Source organism: Theobroma umbraticum, unplaced genomic scaffold (genome assembly GCF_002168275.2).
Source record: "Theobroma umbraticum cultivar Fairchild unplaced genomic scaffold, ASM216827v3 scaffold_81.0, whole genome shotgun sequence".
Taxonomy (NCBI): domain Eukaryota; kingdom Viridiplantae; phylum Streptophyta; class Magnoliopsida; order Malvales; family Malvaceae; genus Theobroma; species Theobroma umbraticum.
In genome coordinates, this window is record NW_018397268.1 from 625340 (window position 1) to 645193 (window position 19854).

General features: G+C 36.2%; 3 protein-coding genes across 3 annotated transcripts; 1 reads left to right on the top strand and 2 right to left on the bottom strand.

Annotated features, from left to right (window-relative positions):
• The first annotated feature begins 1760 nt into the window (after positions 1–1760).
• On the top strand, positions 1761–4689 carry LOC110425129 (jasmonate-induced oxygenase 2-like). The gene is made up of 3 exons (XM_021439936.2): positions 1761–2604; positions 2904–3234; positions 4164–4689. Exons 1-3 carry the CDS (start codon positions 2105–2107, stop codon positions 4410–4412), a joined length of 1080 nt encoding a protein of 359 aa, XP_021295611.1. The 5' UTR covers positions 1761–2104; the 3' UTR covers positions 4413–4689.
• A 3104-nt stretch (positions 4690–7793) lies between these two features.
• Positions 7794–12346, bottom strand: LOC110425583 (PHD finger protein ALFIN-LIKE 2-like). Its single transcript, XM_021440494.2, has 5 exons — positions 11964–12346; positions 11841–11873; positions 10929–11151; positions 8654–8774; positions 7794–8524 (listed from the first exon to the last, which is right to left on the bottom strand). The coding sequence occupies exons 1-5, from the start codon at positions 12049–12051 to the stop codon at positions 8276–8278; spliced, it is 714 nt and encodes a 237-aa protein (XP_021296169.1). The 5' UTR covers positions 12052–12346; the 3' UTR covers positions 7794–8275.
• An 816-nt stretch (positions 12347–13162) lies between these two features.
• LOC110425582 (protein SMAX1-LIKE 8-like) lies at positions 13163–18800 on the bottom strand. Its single transcript, XM_021440493.1, has 3 exons — positions 17391–18800; positions 16010–16253; positions 13163–15427 (listed from the first exon to the last, which is right to left on the bottom strand). The coding sequence occupies exons 1-3, from the start codon at positions 18632–18634 to the stop codon at positions 13508–13510; spliced, it is 3408 nt and encodes a 1135-aa protein (XP_021296168.1). The 5' UTR covers positions 18635–18800; the 3' UTR covers positions 13163–13507.
• Positions 18801–19854: the final 1054 nt, after the last annotated feature.

Genomic DNA, 19854 nt, shown 5'->3' on the forward strand with positions numbered 1-19854 from the left:
GGTCTTTTCTACACCAAAAAAAAATTAAATTAAATTAAAGAATCAATCATAAACCAATTAAATTAAGACAATGCTATTCACATGAACGAAAACCTCAGAATATTTGTCTAAATTTCTAAATATTCTCATCCTTTTGTCGCCACTTTGGGGCTTGTTTTCTTCTGTGTGAGCCTAGGGAGTATCCAATGCTTCTTATAAAGAAATTGCATAGAAATAAGCTGGGAATTAATTCAAATTTATATACTATTAAATAACCTAACTACCTTGTTTTGGATCACTTTTAAGCTGAGGAATAGTTGTTTTTGTATTAAATTAAGTGTATATGTAGTTATCTTTTGTTAATTAATAATTAATAATATGATATATAATCAATTACACACATGTTCAATTAATAAATTAATTAAAATTTGGTGATGTGGAGCTCTCTCCTTCAATGAAAGTGGAGGGAAACAATTATTTGATCAATTGCAAACTCTCTTTAGTAGCCTGCGTTCACCCGTCAATCTTTATCTTTCTAAAATAAATATATGTATTATTTATCTATTTAATGTTTGTCTGTATTTGAAACGTAAAAACACTTAAATGGTTTAAATCGAAATCCGAATCCGATCAAGTGATCTTCTGCTAACTACAGGATTCTGAGTCCAAGTAGAAATGTTCAAAAGGGAAATCAAAAACGAATCCGATCAGGTGATCCTATGCTAACTACAGGATTCTGAGTCCAACTAGAAATGTTCAAAATGAAAATCAAAAACGTTTCCCCATAGCATCTTCGTTGCATTCACCTTGTTCTTTCGGGGTCCCCTGTTTAGCCAGCTAGCAACAGCATATGGCTCAAGTTGCAGAAGATTTTGAGTGACTTTTGTGAAACATGAGGTCTCTCTGGCTCTCTCCCTCTCTCATGGAAGCCATGATAGCTAGGCTTCCAGATGCAGTGATTTTCACATATATTATATAAGGATCGTACAACCCTTTTCTTTTATATGTGAGGCCAAGTTCTCAGCCGCAATATCAATAATTGGAGGGATTCAACCTTCCATAACAAAAACCATGATGCATATCAGCACTAGCTACAAAAGTTCAAAGTAATTGTGATTAATTAGTGGGATAATTATGGTCAAATTTGTCGTTATATAGCATGAGTTATAATGTTAAATTATGTTGCTGTATTTCAATTTCAATAAATAATAAACTTGACGAAGATTTGTCAATTGTATTGATAAAATATCTCGTGAAGTATTCAGATTCTGTTATTCGATCAATTTTACAAGATAAAAACCCGGATTTGAAAGATTAATTAGAGCATTAATGGTGTGATTAATCAGCTATTACTAGGGTCTTTGGCCACATTTTTGGTGAATAATTTAGATAGAGATGTGATGAAAAGGGAAAAACAAATGTGCATGTGGGGGCAGATTCAAGTTGATCACGGCGCCGAAATGGGAGCACAGTCGTTCTCATGGGGTCATGGCCCTTGAGAGTTTGTATAATCAGTGTATTGAAAAGAAAATTGATATTTGGAGATGGAAATTGTGTGTTCTCTTCTATATTTGCCTGTCAATTTCAACAAGAATAGGCCTAGAAGAGAAAGACAATGAAGCACATGGACGAAGAAAATCCCACCTATGGATTTCATTAAACCCTCAAACTTACAACACTTAACAATGGAAAAAGGCCATTAATGACTCTAAAACTCTATGATTTGAAGTAGGAAAAGGCCATGTTCTCCTTCACTTATCAAAGTCATCATCCTTTATAAAAAAAAAGAAAGAAAAATAGCAGAAAAGAAAAGGAAAGATAAAACCCCATTTCTTTCACGTTCTGTCTTCATGTCAATTTCATTTCTCTTCCACTTTCCTGACTCATCTCCCCATACCCCCTTTTAACTACCAGTCCCTCAATTCCCCCATCTCAAGCTCATCTCTCTGTCTCCCTCTCTCTCTCCCAATTCATTGTTTTGAAAGTCTTTAGAGACTTTGCTTTGTTTCATCGTACTTTTGCTTTTGGTTTCTCTCCTTCCCTCTTTTTAATCATACAGGATCAACCTGGGAGAAGCTACACCTACTAGACAGACTTCCAAGTTTTTTTTCCCTTTTCCCTCATCATGAACAGTGTACAAGACTGGCCTGAACCAATAATCCGAGTCCAATCTTTATCCGAAAGTGGCCTACCAATCATTCCAGAAAGATACATCAAGCCAGCCCCCGATAGGCCTTCCTTCATAGACCCTGAAGACAGTGATGCTAATATTCCGATAATTGACCTCACAGGCTTATCAGGGGACGAAGCCTGCAACCTCCCTGCCACCACACTGGACCAAATTTCTTCGGCCTGTCGAGAGTGGGGATTCTTCCAGGTCGTGAACCATGGGGTTAGCCCTTTGTTAATGGACCAAGCAAGAGAAACCTGGCGTAGCTTTTTCCATTTGCCTATGGAGATTAAGCAAGCTTATGCCAACTCCCCAAAGACTTACGAAGGTTATGGTAGCAGGTTAGGAATCGAGAAAGGAGCCATTCTTGATTGGAGTGATTACTACTATCTTCACTATCTTCCATTAACTCTCAAGGACTATAACAAATGGCCTGCCTCTCCTGATTCCTGCAGGTAAAATTACAATGAAAGTTCTCTTGGATTCTTTTTGACTGTTTTCTTCACTGTAGCATCTGGTTAGATTTTGGATGGTATACGAGTTTTCGATTTGGCTTATTCAACGGCTGTACTATGCTAATTTGTCATGCATGTCAGCATGTTGATTTGTCACTTCTTTAGTCAACTGTCTACGATGTCCCATATCTTAATTTGCCGGCTTTCTCACAATTATTACTATTTATTTATATATTCTTATTCCATCAACCATAAATTTGGACTCTACTCTAGCCTAATTAGATTGAATAATAATGTAGAGAAGTAATTGATGAGTATGGGAAGGAAGTGGCGAAGTTATGTGGGAGAATAATGAAGGTTCTGTCGATGAACCTTGGGTTCAGAGAGGACTGTCTACAGAATGCATTTGGTGGGGAAAATTTTGGGGCATGCCTAAGGGTGAACTTTTATCCAAAGTGTCCACAGCCTGATCTGGCCCTTGGTTTATCATCCCACTCGGACCCTGGTGGCTTGACCGTTCTGTTACCCGACCATGAAGTCCCCGGCCTTCAGGTCCGGAAAGATGGCAAGTGGATCACCGTCAAGCCTGCCAAGCATGCCTTCATAGTCAACATCGGCGATCAAATTCAGGTGACACTTTTCTCTCTGTCTCTCTCTCTATGTGGATTATTCATGATGAAACCATTGGCACGTGGAGGGGTCATGTTTTGATGGACCAATGAACGACGCACATACGCCATTCAACTTTGGTCAAAAACCATATCAAGAAGCATGTTATTAGTCCTTCCTCATGAAACCCCAAAATTTCTTTTCAGATTTCCTTTGATTTTTTTCTCTTATTAAAGACAGTCAAAGTGGATAAACATGATGATTTTAAGGTTATGAAGATAAGGGTATTTGGGATGGCAACACTTTGAATCATCACATAATGCTGTTTCAATTCAGTGTTGGAAAGATGTTTGATCTCCCTATGTCCACGTGTTAGAGAACTATTAGATCTTACTATTGTTTCTTTTGCCATTTTCCTCTTGTAACTTTTCCACAACACCCAATTGTTTAAGCAACGTATAATGTTATGGACAATTCAAAATGGAAAAACTAAGCTTAGATTGACAATGACACTGGTCTTGGCACCCAACAGGAGTTTTCCACCCTTTGCTCTATCTGGATGATCAAGCTTTTGTCATTAGTAATAAACTAAGCCACATTGATATACATTGGCACCTTTGTTTTTTTCACCTACCTACCCTTTTTTATATATCAACACTAAAAAATCTTTTCTGACCTTCATCATAGGGTGATTTTTACTTTTATACTCATGTATATATATCACATGATAAAAAGTTGAAAAATCTTAAAATATCGATTTTAATTTATTGTGTAAATAAAATTCATTGATTATATGATTCTGAACATAATGGTATTCAAAAACGACTTCACAATGTTACTTTAACATCACGAAACATGAAAATATGAAAATTTTGGTCGACTTTGCTTTTGTTTAACAATGAATTTGCTTGATAAATTGTTGATTGGTTTTGGTTTTGTATTTGATTCAGGTTCTAAGCAATGCAAATTACAAGAGTGTTGAGCATAGAGTGATAGTGAATTCAGCCATGGAAAGGGTATCATTGGCCTTCTTTTACAATCCAAAGAGTGACATACCCATCAAACCAGTGGAAGAGCTGGTTTCAGCAGACAAACCTGCACTGTATTCCCCCATGACATTTGATGAATACAGACTTTTCATCAGATTAAGGGGTCCCAAAGGCAAATCCCAAGTGGAATCTCTAAAGTCTCCAAGATGATTGAGACGAATATTTTCATTCACTGTAATTAAAATCTCATGGAAAACACTTTCTTCTTAAGCTGTAAATCTTGTAATACAAGGAGGAAAAGAAAAACCAAAAAAAAAAAATTGGAAAAGAAAGAATAGGAAAAGGAAAATTAGAATGATTTTCTTTTATGGCACTGCTTATTCGATGGGGGTGTGGGGAAAACTTTTTCCACGGCCCTGAAATTGATTGGGAATTTGGAATTACTTTCCCCGTTGATTAAGGAAAAAGAAATTGTCACATTCCTTAACAGTATTGCACGTTTTCAATTGATAGTTAAACCCATAAAATAATTAAAGGCCTAGAATTCTCATTTATTGATTTCTTTCCTTTTCATTGAAATCAACGTAACACTGTATATTATAAATAAATCATACAATATCTTCGACTATTACGAATATTTGTTATATAAAAAATGATTATCATTTTAATATATATATTTAATTTTGATTAATACCAAAAAATGAATGTGTAAGACTTTTGCAATCAAATAGGTAAAACTTTTTGTTGAAGATACAACAAAATTCGTCCTATATTCTTATTTGATATTATAGTACAAAAATCTTTTTCATTATAATGTCTTGATTGATAATATGCTTAAAATAATTTAAAAACACATGATTTTCATGTTTTAAATATAACGATATTAACAAGTCTAGATAAAAACGGAAGTGTTGATTTAAGTTTTTCAACTTTTCATTTGAATGATAATAATCATTAAATTAAGTATGAATTATATATGTGAAATATTTCAGATAAGCACGATTTTGCCTCAACGAAAAAGGGAAATCAGATTTTTCTTTTTCAATGGAGAGCTACTTGCTAGCTACCATTTACTTGTCTCGTCATCTTAAAAAAAAAAAAAAAAGAAACCCAACATTTATTTAGTTAAAAATATGACAAATTGTTTTAAAAAAATTATTACAATATAATATTAAGTGCATTATATGATTATAACCACACCGTGGGTCATAGTTGTTTAGTAACCTTGGACTCTAAAAAGGTTTTGCCTTTTGTTCAAATGTAATCAAGGTTTTAAAGCCAGTTTTCACTCGTTTCCTATTGTTATCATAAGGTATAATTTTATCTCCCACTAAAATTATAAAAAAAAATTATAGTACATTAATTAAACAAACTAGTCATCTTTGTTTTATTCCAAATCATGATGGATTAGATGTTAATTTTCTATTAATCAATTTAACAACTATTGATTAGAAGTCAACAATATCAACTATAAAATAAGGTTTTTCCCCTTAGAGTCATATTAATTTAATTCTACAAAAAAATCACATGCTTATTAATAAAAAAAAGAGGTATAATATTCCCTATAGTCCAAAGGAGTTCGTTCGTAAGTTTGAATTCTTTAATAATTTGTTTTTTGGGATTGAAAAATAGTTTGCGGTTTGCATCAGTTGGATATAGCTTAGGTGGTTTGAATGGTTGCTTAATTAATAATTGATTTGATGAAGGCAACATTTGGTGGACATGAAGAGTTGGTGACATATATTGGACTTGTCAATGCAGTAAGCAGAGCGAAAAAGACACGTCAATCTTTGCTTCAAAAACCAGACCACCAGCTTTGAATCAAGGGTTGGGAACTGTTGTTTCGATGTCTGAATTTTCTGAATTTATGATCAAATGGAAAACAGACAAGGAAGGTAGCATGATTGCTTCCATTTGCCGATGTCCATGTCCATGTCAATTGAAAATCATAACTGTGTATATATATACATATATATAAAACTTCCAAGGCTTTGAGACTGGATGTTAATAATGTTTGGGGGGTTTCAGTTTTCAGACAGGGACTCATGTAGACAAGAAAAAGATTTGCCTCACAATCCAACATTCTATAACTTAATTTGATTTAAAAATTAAAATAATTCGATTTCAGAAGTAATTTTTAAATTGAGTTATATTATAAACATAATAATTTTGATTTTTACATCTTAAAATTTGAATTCGAATCCGAAATTTTTGTACGCATAAATATTGACAGTTAAAATTGAAATGAAATCAATTTCGTAATTAAAACAGATGAAAAAGATAACTCTGTAAATTAAGTTTTCATTTAATATATAAACTCATAGATTGAGTTTTCATTTAGTTTGTAAATTTGTTTGTGAAGAATAATGAAAATAAATCAAGATTTTAGTAAAATAAGGATCTCAATTCCATGACTTTTTGGGGTAAAGAAAATTGACCATGGAACACTGAGTTTATGGCTGAAATTGAAGAACATAATAAGCAAGAAAGACGAAGGCAGTGGCCAGTGGGAGGAGGAAAGCATTCGTTGTCATAATAATGAAGGTGTCTTAGCCTTTAGGCTCTAGGTGGGCCAAATACCCTCTGTTTGGAAACAAGTTTTATGTCAGACAGCACAAACCGATCCTAGTCAACACGCACGTGCATAAACCAATTCAGCTCGTTCTCTTCTTTTATTTTATTTATTTATTTTTAAAATAAAAAATATTCACTCAGCATTTACACAACTAATATTCTTTATTTCAAATGTTTAAATCTCAAGTAAATAATAGAAATTATAATATTACGTATAAATAATATAAATTTTAAAAATAAACCTCGATATTTCTTGTTTGGATTACTTGAATTATTATTTTTAGACTTTTTAGCGTTTTATTTAAATAATTTATTTTGAGATTAGTGGCCTCTTTTTATAAAACCATATTTCTCATATCAAAATGTGAACATAAAATTTTTTATTTTCGGTTTATTATAAGCAAAGATAATAATACTAGATGAGTACAGCCGTTTTTTTATTTGAAAACAAAATATAAAAATAATTCCAATTTCGACTCTTTTTAAATATAAAGATTCGTACACTTATTTTATTATTGAATTAAATATTCGAATGTGATATCTGGTGTCTGCCCGTCACGTGAATTTTACGGAAAAATGTTTGGATGTACTTTTATGTTTGGCTAAGAACTTGTGGGTTCTTACTCAGCACATCTTTTGTTTGCTGCAATAGGACCACTAGGGAAACCGACCATGGATATGCTCCTTAGCTTAAAGCCTCCACTTGCTACAGTGCATGGTCGGCAGATCAGAAATATTTGTTTTTTTCTGCAAAAAATTTTGGGTTGTAAATATAATAACAAATTATTGCATCATTGCTGACATCAGGTGATTCTATGGGCATATTTTAACAAACGCCAAAACAACTACTACTATTGCTTTGGCAGCTCTCCCATCTGAGGCATTTGAAAATGATGTTAAAGGACTTGAAGACAGATACTAGTAAAGTAAAACAAGAATCCACCATATAGTGGATGATGGTATTCTTCATCCAAGGAATTTGGTTTCAACCTTCAAATAACGCGGGCAGTCGAAAAATAAGAGAAGAACAACCTGTGAATTCGATACCATGACAGAAGAACATAAATCACATGATCTTAAGGGAAATACTCAATGTCCCTTGCAAATTTTCGATAAGTGATACAGAAAAGGTATTAACTGAACAGGATAGATGTTTCTCGACCATAAAAAACTGAATCCATCGAGGTACCTGATCAGCCGTTAGGACTAAAGAGAGCGACTAAGTATCCTCTCGATTCCGAAATTTGAAAACTTGGAAGACCGCATTCACCGCTGCCGAACATGAGAGTAAGTTAAAAAAGTATTAATCTACACAGCCTATGCAATCGTCCATTGGTATGCCACTACATGTCATTTTCATGTACCTAAAAGAACCAAAGTAATTGGCTTGCAATTTAAGGAAGGATATTTGCAGTACCAACAGAATTATGCATTCACTATAGCTGCTTTACAACAACATCAGTGAACAAAACCGATCAGGTTAGTCTCTCCGTTGGCTGCTACTGCCTTGCCTTTTTTTGGCATGAAGGACATTTGTAAAACTTAATCGTTTCTGCTTTGGCTGGGGTAATTTTCACACACTTTCCATGGTACCACCGTTCACACATGTCACAACCAATCCAAAACTCATCAGAATTGTAACCTCCCCCACAGCTCCCACAAAAGGTATCACCCTGCTCTTCTTCATCATCCTCGTAACTTTCATCAGCTAACTTAGGATTGCTCCTTGGCTGTCCATCAATTGCCCTCTGAAAGGCAAAAGAAAGATTATAAATACAAAACCAAGAGAGTGAAAGCACAATGATGATACAAGGTTCAAATTTTAACAGTTTGAATTGCTTTTGTCATTCTCATGGATGGAGGGCTAGTAAATTCACCTTCGTGCTGTTTCGTGATTTGCTGGCACTCTCCACCGTAGTCTTGTCTTTCACAGGCTTCCTTCCAGTTACAACTTCAAAGACAGTGGGAAGATCATTTATCATGCTAAATAAGCGCTTCCTGTTGAGTGAAAGGCACAAAACTCATGATTTATAGTCCCATCACAAAAAAAATTCAGGAAAACAAGAGAAGAATAAGAAAGAGAGAGAGAAACAGTGAGATAATGCAGAAGTTTGACATCATAGTAAGTAACAGTGCGGTAGCTGGTGCTGGGTCCCTTGAGATCTTACCTATATGACCACTTTTCCAAAAGGAAAAAGTGAAAATAAATTAACATTGGAAAAGGCGCATCAGCTTGTATTCTACAACAAAAATGCGCACATGCACAAGAAAGCAATCCTCCAGGTAAAATTATTCATGCTTGTTAAAATATTGCGCATGTCAAGGTTGTCCAGCACAACTAGAACGCAGGATTACCAATTTATCCCAAAGGGTGAAAACGGGATTCTCAAGTATGTACCATTAAAGACGCAAAGTACTGGTTGAACCTGGCCTTTATCTACAATAGCATATATATCATTTACTGCAATATACAATAGAACAGCTCTGATTGAAAGACTTGCTACATGTCTCTTCGATCAATATGCTATGCTGCTAGGCCTATTGTCATATTTATGAAACTGTGCGGGAAGAGGGGCTGGGGGGGTTGATCCAGCATTAGGAAAAAACTTTGGGGTCAATTTAATAGGCCATTTGGAGTTAGCTTTTAGTTTGTTAACTTGTGAATTCCATTCTGCTGTTGCCTTGGCCACAAATAGAATGGAGAAAACGAAAGAGGAAGGAGGGGCAGGGATGTTAGAAGAGGCTCATTATGAATTTCAAGTTATAGTTAAGAAAATAATCTCTCTTGCCTTTTTCTTTTATCATTGGGAGAAGTATTAAATTTGGTAGCCAAGCAATGCCTACAATCTTGAACTCAATAAGCCAAAATTAGCAAAGAGAAGAACCAAGAAAAAAAGGCACCAAGACATACTTAGTATAGGAATCTTGAGCCAATTAAAATCTTAGAACTCCTATCCTGCCACAAACTACAAAAATGGCACAGTGAATGTTAAGTAACATCAAGCATTTAAGTGCTAAGCTTCTTAATTCCATTAAATTACTACTTATAGCACGTGGCAATTATTGAAATAGGGAAGCATTCAGAGCTTAATTAGGAAAGGATGCTCAAAGTAGCCTCCCAAAAAATGATACAAGTATCAGATCTACAAAGGAGACACTGGTCTTTGCCTAAAGGATCCTTGAGTTTGAGGATAAAAGGTAGTAGTCTCCAGATTCACACCTCATAATCCATTAACAGAGGAGTGGATGACTCCAGATTGAAGTAAAGAGAACTCCTAAAAGGTAGGAGTAAGAAATTTAGCATTACTTTGGTGGTGGAATTTGGAAATGCATAGGTTACTGTAAAAGGTCATAAACCTCTCAATTCCAAGCATGAGATCATCCAGTCACTCCCCACCCAACTGAAATTTGTTCTGGACTGTTTCGCTCTCACCTCAAGTACAAATCAGTATTGCACTCTCCCTCAATCCTAACAGAACATTAAAAAACCCTGAATATCAACAATCTAAATTTCGTTGAACATAAACCACCTAAAAACAATATTCATGTCTTCATACAGTTATACAGTATAGGATTTTACAAATTCAAAATATCAAGGGAACAATAGAGAATCAACAGATCTACCAATTTAAAAACTAAAATATGAAGTCCATACAGGCAGGTAATAGGGCATAAGAAAGCACACAGAAACCACAAATTCATGGATTTATATCCAATAAAAAAGAAGCCGATAAATTCTAATATTCCAGTTCACATGCTTCATCATTGTAGCCCCACATTCATTTTCCTAGTTAAAGACAAAATCATTATAAGCAACGTAACAAAATAATCAAAAGTAATGACCTTGATAGAATAAATTCCACCTACTAAGGGAACATTACTTCTAAGAGTGGCCAATACATAACAAGTGTTCAACATCAACATCAGTATACTAGTAGTTAATTTTTCAAATTTCAAGCCCACACCAGTTTCCTTTTCATAATTCTTTTATGTCAAGACATTGACATTCATATACCACTATGAATAAGATAAATAATTCTTCAGTGCAAGAGAACAGGAGCACAGTTCACAAGCGCAATATCAATGCAAAAAATAACATAAAAAACAATTTGCAATTCAAGTTGAGAAAAGATAGATGCTAGAACAATGTACCTCTCATTGCGATTAAGTCGAGCTCCAAAGTAGAAAGCTATGGAGAGCAACCAACAATCACTATGCACAGCAACCAGTGAAAGCCAGTCTTTACGATTCATCCCATCTCTTGCAAAATTTATACCCAAGGCAGGCTCAGGGAGCTCTGGTGGAACTTCCTCTGCTGGTAAAGCTACCTCCCATGACTCATTTGGGTGTCCATACAAACACAAATTCTCCTTATCTGAGCAACAACAAAATCAAATACTTAATAAAAAATAAAAGCTGAAATCAACTACAGCCTATAAAAGGCAGAACTTGCACATAATCCTCAATTTGGAATCTGAGAAAATGAAGGAAAAAATGTAAAGAAAAGAAAATTGTGTTACATATGAATAAAATTTCCCTCTCTTCTCAGAATCCAAACATAAGTTACATCAAATACAACAATAAATTCCAATCTAAATTGAACAGCTGACACAAAAACGACAATTCAAAGGCCTATAACAAAGTAAATACAACACTCAAATAACATTTTCCTCTCTCATTTCCATAAACTTCCTCAAGCAACTACACAAACAACCTCCTTTTTTACACTCCTAAAATGCAACTCATTTGCATTTTCCTTAAAAAAAAAAGTCAAATTAAAGATCACAAATCCAATGGCCAATAAGAAAGCAGAAACCTTTGAAACGATTAAGGAAAATTGCATGCAAAGCAAGAAAAGAATCTAAGCCAAAACAGAAACTCAGCTCCAATTTTCAAAATCAACCCGGATCGATTCAATCATGACGAGACTACTTTAGCTCACTCCAAATTAAATGCATCACACGCAAACAGAATTTCCATCTATATCTCCATTTTCCCGTCAACTTTCTCAGCAAACAAACACAAATAGAAATAACAAGAAAAAAAAAAGAACCCGCAACTGACCTGGATCGCATTGCGAGTAGAAATCATCTACATCTGATCCAAACCACAACAAAACATAAACAATCCGAATACAACAACGAATTGAAAGAATGGAAACTAGGGTTTACATAAAGAGAAAATTACCGTAAGTGAGTGCCCGAACGAGAGCGGAGCGTCGCGCGCTATAGTCTTTGAAGATCTCTTCGACAGTGCGAGGACTAGAGGAAGCCATTTCTTTCCTTTTTTTTTTCCAAATAAATATGTATAATTGTAAATGCAAAGAGAGTGTTTTTGCTTCGGAAATGGATCGGTTTTGATATTTACAGAGAGGTTTTTTTTCTTTTTTGGAGAAATCGATGGTTTCCGAATACAAAACAAAGAGTTTATGAAGCTCAGGGTGTACGGAAACAGACAAAACACGGAAGAGAAAATGAAGAAGGGAAAGAAGATGTGTCAGTTTGGTTGTCAGGGAAACAGAAATCCGAAGAGTGGAGTTAGCAGATTTTCATGGCACTTAAACCGGGCCTAACCGAAGACAACGAGATCCTGTCTGGTTTTTATGGCCCAAACAAAAATGACAGGGTCTGTTTGGACATGAAGACAATAATTTTGGGCCATTCCTGAGTTTTCACACTACGGTTAGTTTATTACATTAAAAAAAATCTTTAACCTATACACCATTATCCAAAAAAATCTCTAACGTTTTATTACCAATTTTATAAATTTTTATACTTTTATTTCTAATAAATTTTTAAAATCCATAATCAAAAAATATAACTATCCTTAATTCTAATGACAATTATCATTTTTTTGCTTACGTGACAAATTGATATATTCGATTATGATGAAATTATCAGATAACAAATGTCAAATCAGCAATCTCTCATCAGAATCATAAAAAAGAAATTTCGATTTCTCTCCTCTTTCTTTTAATCGAAATAGTTTCAGCAAATCCCTTCTTTTTCTCCAAATCTGGAATAAAACCAAAAAGTATATAAATCCTACATCTTTGGTAACTATGCTTATGTTCATTGATAATGGCAAACCCAAGCCACATGAACAATTCCTCTGGATTTGGATTTCCCATTTTTTCTTCTTTTTTTTTTCTCCTTGTTTTTCCTATTTTTATTCTTCCAACTTTTGGGGCAGATTGCAGTTGGGTATATCACCTGTTTACAGTTTGGGTGGCAATTGGCTGGAAGACACAACTAATGGCAGACAAAGAAGAAGCTTATCATCTTTGACAGACATGAACAAAGAAAGATGTGAGGGGGGACATGACATGACAGAATCAACAACGCTGAACACTTGAATCTGTCGTAAATTATTTCATTTCCAGGAGATTAAGACGAAATAAACAGCACAATCTAGTTGCTGACTGCTTCCATTGCTGAACACTACCCATTGGGATAACAGAGACCTTGGCAAAAAGTTGTAAAGCATTTACAGCCATAAGCAAATCAAACCAAGGAAAAAATTTGAGCAACTAACAAGTGTGTTTTTTTTCATGGTGAGGATATACCACACTAGCACTTTACTACAGATTACACATGGTGCAATACACAACCTAGCAACCTAGAACAAGAGAAGAAGGCCCAAAAAATTTATGGGACTAACAAGCTAGACATAATTCGCTAGACACTAAATGCTTATACACCTAGCTACCGGATTAGGCTTTTGAAAAGACATTAGTTCAGAATAATTTTGGAGGGAAGGCAAACTCCTAGTGTTTTGTCCTCGGAAGGAAGATCCTCGCGGGCAACGAGTTTCACAACAGAGTGAGTGTTAAGGTTGTACCTTTCCTCAACTTGTGCAAATTCCCTGCTAAGAACTTGTCCCACCCAATCGGTCACCACCATAGTCTCATCAGATAAATATGAAGCTGCTAGTAGTTGTTCCATAACTTTTGAGTCAATATCTAACAAGCAGTCTGAGCCAATGAACTTGCGGAAACTCTGGTTTATATCATTCAGTAATCTCTCTGCAAGTGCATCAAAATCAAATGGCTTGAAAACCACATTCTTGACAGGCTGACCAAAGAAATCTTGCAACCAAGGTGTGGGGTTCTCAGCAACAGAGTCATTGTCAACAGTTCCATCATCAGGCTCCTGCACTTCACTTTCTTCAGCGGGGATGTTCAAATCTAGATTCCAAGATGATGTCCTATTAGGCCGTTTGGCCATTTCCATGATCTCATGCTGCTCCGGAGTTTCATGGGAGCCAATTAGCTTTCTTTTATTCAAAAAGCCCTGCTTAGAGACACTTTTTCTTGCCGCGACAGGTACCATCAAGTCTTGGCCAATTGTGTTGTTGTCATGCTTGATCAATATCTGCACTGGCCAGCCCTTGGCTCTCAATACTTTATCTTCAGAATAGTTAGATGTTTCTGTTTTATGACAAACAACTTGATTTTCCTTTGCTAATGTTGAAGTAGTCACAAATATTGCATTGTTAGTGCTGACTTCTCTTCCATGTGAGTCTAAAAACTTACCAGTTCGGATAGCCTGAGACAAGCTGCTCTGAACCTGAATATCAGCCTTACCTACATTTTCAAGGTACACAACAGAGAGGGGCTTTTTGCTCAACTCCTCAGCAACATAATCAACCACAGTCTTCCCTCGAAATCTTAGATCATAATTCACTTCCTGGCAATTGAAGAGCAAGTGTGTATGGAGAACCCCATCTTGGGAACTTAGATCTATGCAGATAAAATTCTCTCTGCTTCCATATATTATGTCAGCAAGTGCAACAGCAATTTTCTTTTTGCCACACCTATCAGGTCCACTGAAATTCAACCATATATCACCTCTTCGACTGGCTCCATGACATCTGTCATTTCTTGCCCGGCTGTTGGCTACTGTTTGGCAAATAACACACACAGCTTCATCCTGCCAATCAACTCTTTCAGTGACAGCTGTAAAAAGCTTCTTGAAGTTGCTTGGATCAAGCTGTCCACCAAACTCAGGAGATGAAGAAGATGACGACTGAGCTTGATGGCTAGAGACACTCGCATTGATAACATCAACATTTGCAGGCAGGCAACCTGAGAAGTCCTGTGCAACCCCTGTGTGGCTTTGATTTGTAGGTTTCTTCAATTTGTTACATGAAGAAACTGAGCATATACCCAACCCTAAATCTGTTGTCACAGAAGTCACAGATGTAGGAGATGCTTGACTAACATCACCCACACTTGAAGTGGACAAACTGCAAGGAGATATGGGTTCAATTGCCTCGAAATAACCTTCTTTGGAAGGTTTTTCCCGCTGTTTGGACAGGAAACTTCCATTTTTAGTCATGGGAACCACAGAGGAAGGAATGTCTGATTGTGATGTTGACATCTTTTGGAAATTAACAGGCAAGCATGAATTTACATTTATGCAATTATTTTCATTGGGCAGTGTGTTTGCATTGTTGCCACTATGACCATGAGCATTTTCCTTCTTGTCTTGGATGATGTGAAAGCCTAGAACAGTTGGGAATGGAGGATTTGCCTGGTAAGTGTTTGACTCAGGGACTGGATGAGTGTGATGAAGGCGCTGGCATAAATTGTCCCACTTCTTTTGCAGTCCTGCTACCTTGGTGTTTAATAACAGTCCATCATCTTTGGTCTGCACTGAAGAGAGACAAACTGGTTTTCACATAAACTTCATAAATATCCAATAAAAACTGATTGAGATTTGGGGGCAGGGCAGGGGTGGTTAGATTCAGCGATCAGAACATGCAAACCCTTCATTATTCCGTCAAATGAATATTGCCACAAGGTCTTCATCAAAAACAGAAAAGCAACAGATCTGGTGAACTACTGATATTAATAAACAGTATAAATATGCTTCCCGTGGATGTTCTTGAAATAAAGGTCATCCAAAATATGTGATAATTTCTACACTAGACCAATCAATGTTTTTAGTGGACCCAACTTCAATTTGGGGCTACTTATCATACACATAAGTGAGGGTGGCCCTGAATCTTACCTTCAATGGCTGTGGGTGCATGTGCATGATGTCCATCTTTTAAGATGGCAGTAGGATGAATCTTGTTAGCACTATGCCTGGTGTATGTTCCATCTTTAAATTAATGATAAGTTAAAACCAAAAATTCCATTAAAACTCTGGGGCCCCACTGCCAATATTTGAAACTAAAGAATAGAAGCACAGCTTAGCCCTTGAAGCATGAGTTTAATGGACACACACCTTTACATCTAATCCCTTGTTTGCTCCAAGCTCGGTCATCTGCAACCAGGAAGGCAAAGTAGATTGGTACTGATCTGCCACTGAAACATTGAATCCTCCCTTGGAAATTGAAATTACTTCTTGTTCACACCTCTCGTTGCATTGACGACAGCGGGGGACATGTTGATATGAGCTGCTTAAAGACCCCTTTGACTCAGAAGGTGTAGAAAAGAACCCACCAAACGGAACAAATGACTCCATCAAGCTGTAGTAATATTGTGGCAATAGAACTATAAGAAATGGTTGGGGCTAATACAAAGACAGTAAGAACACATGGTAAGCACTCTCAAACACAGCACCCAATAAAAGGGAAGGAGGAAAAAAGCAATGCTGCATAACAACAAAAGGGGAATGAAAACACATATAAGTGGAGGTCATAAAAAACTAACTGATATACCATTCATCACCTTAGATAAATTAAAAATATAAAAGTACCTATAGACCTATATAAGTTGTTTCATTCAATAAGCATGCACTAACCAAATAACCACCCATTATAAACACATAATTACCCACTGCAAACAACTTAATATCTATTAAACACTTTAAACTGTTATTGTATTATTATTATTATTATTTTCTAATTAATAAATGTTAACGTGGGCAACATGGTACCAGTGTTTGTAGTTGCAAACTCACCGTAAATCACAAATCACAACACCTCTAAATCCTAGTTTTCACCACGGTGAAATTTTTTTTTTTTTTTTGAAAGTCACCATGGTGAAGATTATAACCCAACTCTGGCAAAAGGTTATGAGTTATGACCAAGGCAAAATCTTTAAATCACACAAAATATTAGAAAACAAGATTATAATTAAATTAGAACCCTGTCATGAGCTTAACTCAGCTCATCACGCCATAAACATCCTGTTTTCTTGATCCAACTAACTAGTGCACCTCAGATGAAGGACAAGAACGAGCAAATTCACTCTGACTTACATTAAATAATGTCCTAGATTAACTTAAAATAGTTAAAAATTGAAAAAATAATAAACAAAAGTTAAGCAAGTAAGAGTTCAAGAAAACCGAAAAATGTAGTACTTTATTCTACCATTCTCTTTTCCTAACTCTCAGAATTTTCGACATAATTCCCTATTAAAAAAGTAGCAAGGATCCTACTTCATTTATGATCCCTAAGTAAGACCTTATTATTCAACTTCTTTTTTTCTATTCTGCCACTGGTTCAACTAAGACAGAAGCCAAGAACCTTAACACTTCCAAAATCTTTCTTCAACAAAGAACCCAGCAAGAAACTACAAGCCGTAGCTCACTCTACTCTACTAATTACTCAATTCCCTAACAAAACAAAACAAATAGATAAAATATTCATCAAGCTTTATACCTGGACTTTGGATAAGGCTCAGCCAATGGATTTCTAAGAGAAGTAATAGGCAAAATCTGCAAATCCCAATCCTTTTCAACGGAAGGAAACCTACTTAAGAACTTCAAATAAGTCTGGTAGCTTGCTGCAGCCCCCAACAGCCAAACTTTCCCCCCATAAACTTGTAATAGCCCCGTTAGCTGTGCAACCACATAGCCAACTCCATCTTCATCAACCTTGTCGTCATCGTCGTCGTAGTCGTCACCATTTTTTCCACCCTTGTCACTGACGAGAATGTTCAAATCCCCATAGTTCACCACCACTCCGGTTCCTCCCATTTCCCGCTTCATGACCCGACCCATTTCTTCGAACTGTAAATCCACTTCCCGTTTGTTAAAACCCTCGTTCATACACTTTAAGAGATAATTTTTGACGCATATTATGTTTAAACCCGAGATTTCTTTGACCAAGAAACCATCTTTTTTTTTCTCCAAACTTTCCGTGAAACTCGCGAGTGCATCGTAAGCGCTTACACCGACAAGTAGAGGATTCCTCCTTCGCGCCAAAACTTCTCCTATTCTCCTACAGTTTTCTTCTCCTTCAAAAAAAGACGCGAAACCCGGGAACGGGAAACTGAAGCCCCGTCGACCAGGAAACCGGGCGGTTTCACAACCCGGATCCGAATTTTCTAAATTAAAAAGGAACACCGGCGGGCCACGTGGTCGAGAGTACCTTAAGAGATTAGGCAGAGGGCGGATGATTGCTAGCTTGATTTCGGAGCTCCGGAAACCCGCTTCTCCGAACACCCGACTGACGACCGGGTCATCCAGGATCGACAAAATCAAGTGTTGGAGCTCGACTTTGACGCACGAGATATTGGAAGGATTCTGCTGCGAGATTTCGCGGTAAAGGTGGAAATTTTCGGGCTGCCTCCGCTGGTTCGCTTGGGACCGCTTTATCGCGGCCATGAGCGAGTTCGACACGGGCGGGTCGTTGCTGAGTTGACTCGACGGGACTCGGTCCAGCGACACGCTCAAACAAAGCTCCAGCGCTTTGAATTGCAGTCTCGGGGAGTACGCCGCGTTACGTGCACGAGCGCAGGCGTCGCGCAGGGCCGACGAAGAGAGAGACAGTAAAGCCGATACAGCGTGGAGCGACGTCGTCTGTGCGTGTCCCCTCCGTCGCGCAACGCTCACCGCCTCGTCTAGCGCGTGAGCTGCCTCCGGCGTCAAGCATTGCCGCGCTACACTAACCGGCGTAGGCATCGCCGGCTATCATAAAACAATCACACACAAATATATTAAAAAAAACAGATAAACTCAAAATAAATTATATTATTTCTTAATTAAAGATTTCGTTTTTTTGGAAGGAAAAAAGAATATAAGGATATAGGAAATGGAGAAAGGTGATTTATTTATTAATGTTGGGAGTGGGAGGGAAAGGGCAGAGGCAACTGTTGTCTGTTTAAGTTGAGCTTAGTGGGGGCCACTTCACAGCAGATCATTTGGAAGAACGGGTGGTGAGTATAGATTCTGTAATATATGTAAGATCTTTCATTGTTGTGGTTATATGCTTGTGTCTTCACGCGTGCGTGCATCAAAGTTAATTAATATATATTAATAAATTTTATTAATTCATTTGTTTGTTTTTAAGAAAAAAATTTTATTTTTGATCATTTATGAATCAAATCATTTTAAGTGTAGATCATTTCCTATTCGGATCACAATGAGTTGGAATCGATTTAGATTCGATCTTTCCTAGATTGAATCGTTTTGATTTTAAGTTTGGGTCTTTAATTAATTCGGGTTTAATTGATTTTTTAGAGCAAAATTATGAATTCGGATTTATATTGCTACTTTTAGTAGCCACTTGTTATATTTATTTCAAAATTCATCTACTTATCACATTTACGGATGATTATATGGTTATGTAATTTTTTTTAAAACATATATAAGCTATAATTTTTAAATAAAATTTATCGATAAATAATTTATGTAATAATTAAAGTTTACATGTAAAAATGAAATCGCGTGTAAAAATAAAAGTAAACTCATTTTTAAAAATTTTACATGTTTGTTGATAATAAGAATAAATGAATTGAAAATTAATGAATCGAAATTGCTAAATTTTTTTGTATTTTATGATGATATGATGAAGGGATTGAGAGTGCAATGTGGAGTATTATTATGAGGGAATGATGTTTGAGCATTGAGAGAGAGAGAGCGGGTGGAGATGCTGTGTCTCACTCAGTTGGAGTGGGCCAATAACCAAAGTCAGCGTCACCCTCTACTTCGTTGTAACTCCTTTTTTCTCTTTCTGGCCTCTGTGGGAATCGGTCTACACAAATGAGTGGACTCAATTGTGACGCCAAAATCTAACTCAACTCGAAATCATATCAACCAAAAAATTTTAACCTCATTAGCAAAATCATATTTTGAGTTTTGGGTCCAATCTCTCTCTCTCTCTTTTTATCCCAAATACGTTT

Excerpts from the sequence above, each read along its gene's own strand:
- LOC110425129 (XM_021439936.2), top strand. The coding sequence starts at position 2,105 with ATGAACAGTGTACAAGACTGGCCTGAACCAATAATCCGAGTCCAATCT. Across the intron at positions 2,605-2,903 it reads GCCTCTCCTGATTCCTGCAG|AGAAGTAATTGATGAGTATG; the intron begins GTAAAATTACAA and ends ATAATAATGTAG. Across the intron at positions 3,235-4,163 it reads ACATCGGCGATCAAATTCAG|GTTCTAAGCAATGCAAATTA; the intron begins GTGACACTTTTC and ends TATTTGATTCAG.
- LOC110425583 (XM_021440494.2), bottom strand. The coding sequence starts at position 12,051 with ATGGCTTCCTCTAGTCCTCGCACTGTCGAAGAGATCTTCAAAGACTAT. Across the intron at positions 11,152-11,840 it reads CTACTCGCAATGCGATCCAG|ATAAGGAGAATTTGTGTTTG; the intron begins GTCAGTTGCGGG and ends GTTGTTGCTCAG. Across the intron at positions 8,775-10,928 it reads CGACTTAATCGCAATGAGAG|GAAGCGCTTATTTAGCATGA; the intron begins GTACATTGTTCT and ends TTCACTCAACAG.
- LOC110425582 (XM_021440493.1), bottom strand. The coding sequence starts at position 18,634 with ATGCCTACGCCGGTTAGTGTAGCGCGGCAATGCTTGACGCCGGAGGCA. Across the intron at positions 16,254-17,390 it reads GAGCCTTATCCAAAGTCCAG|CTTGATGGAGTCATTTGTTC; the intron begins GTATAAAGCTTG and ends ATATTACTACAG. Across the intron at positions 15,428-16,009 it reads ACAAGGGATTAGATGTAAAG|ACCAAAGATGATGGACTGTT; the intron begins GTGTGTGTCCAT and ends TCTTCAGTGCAG.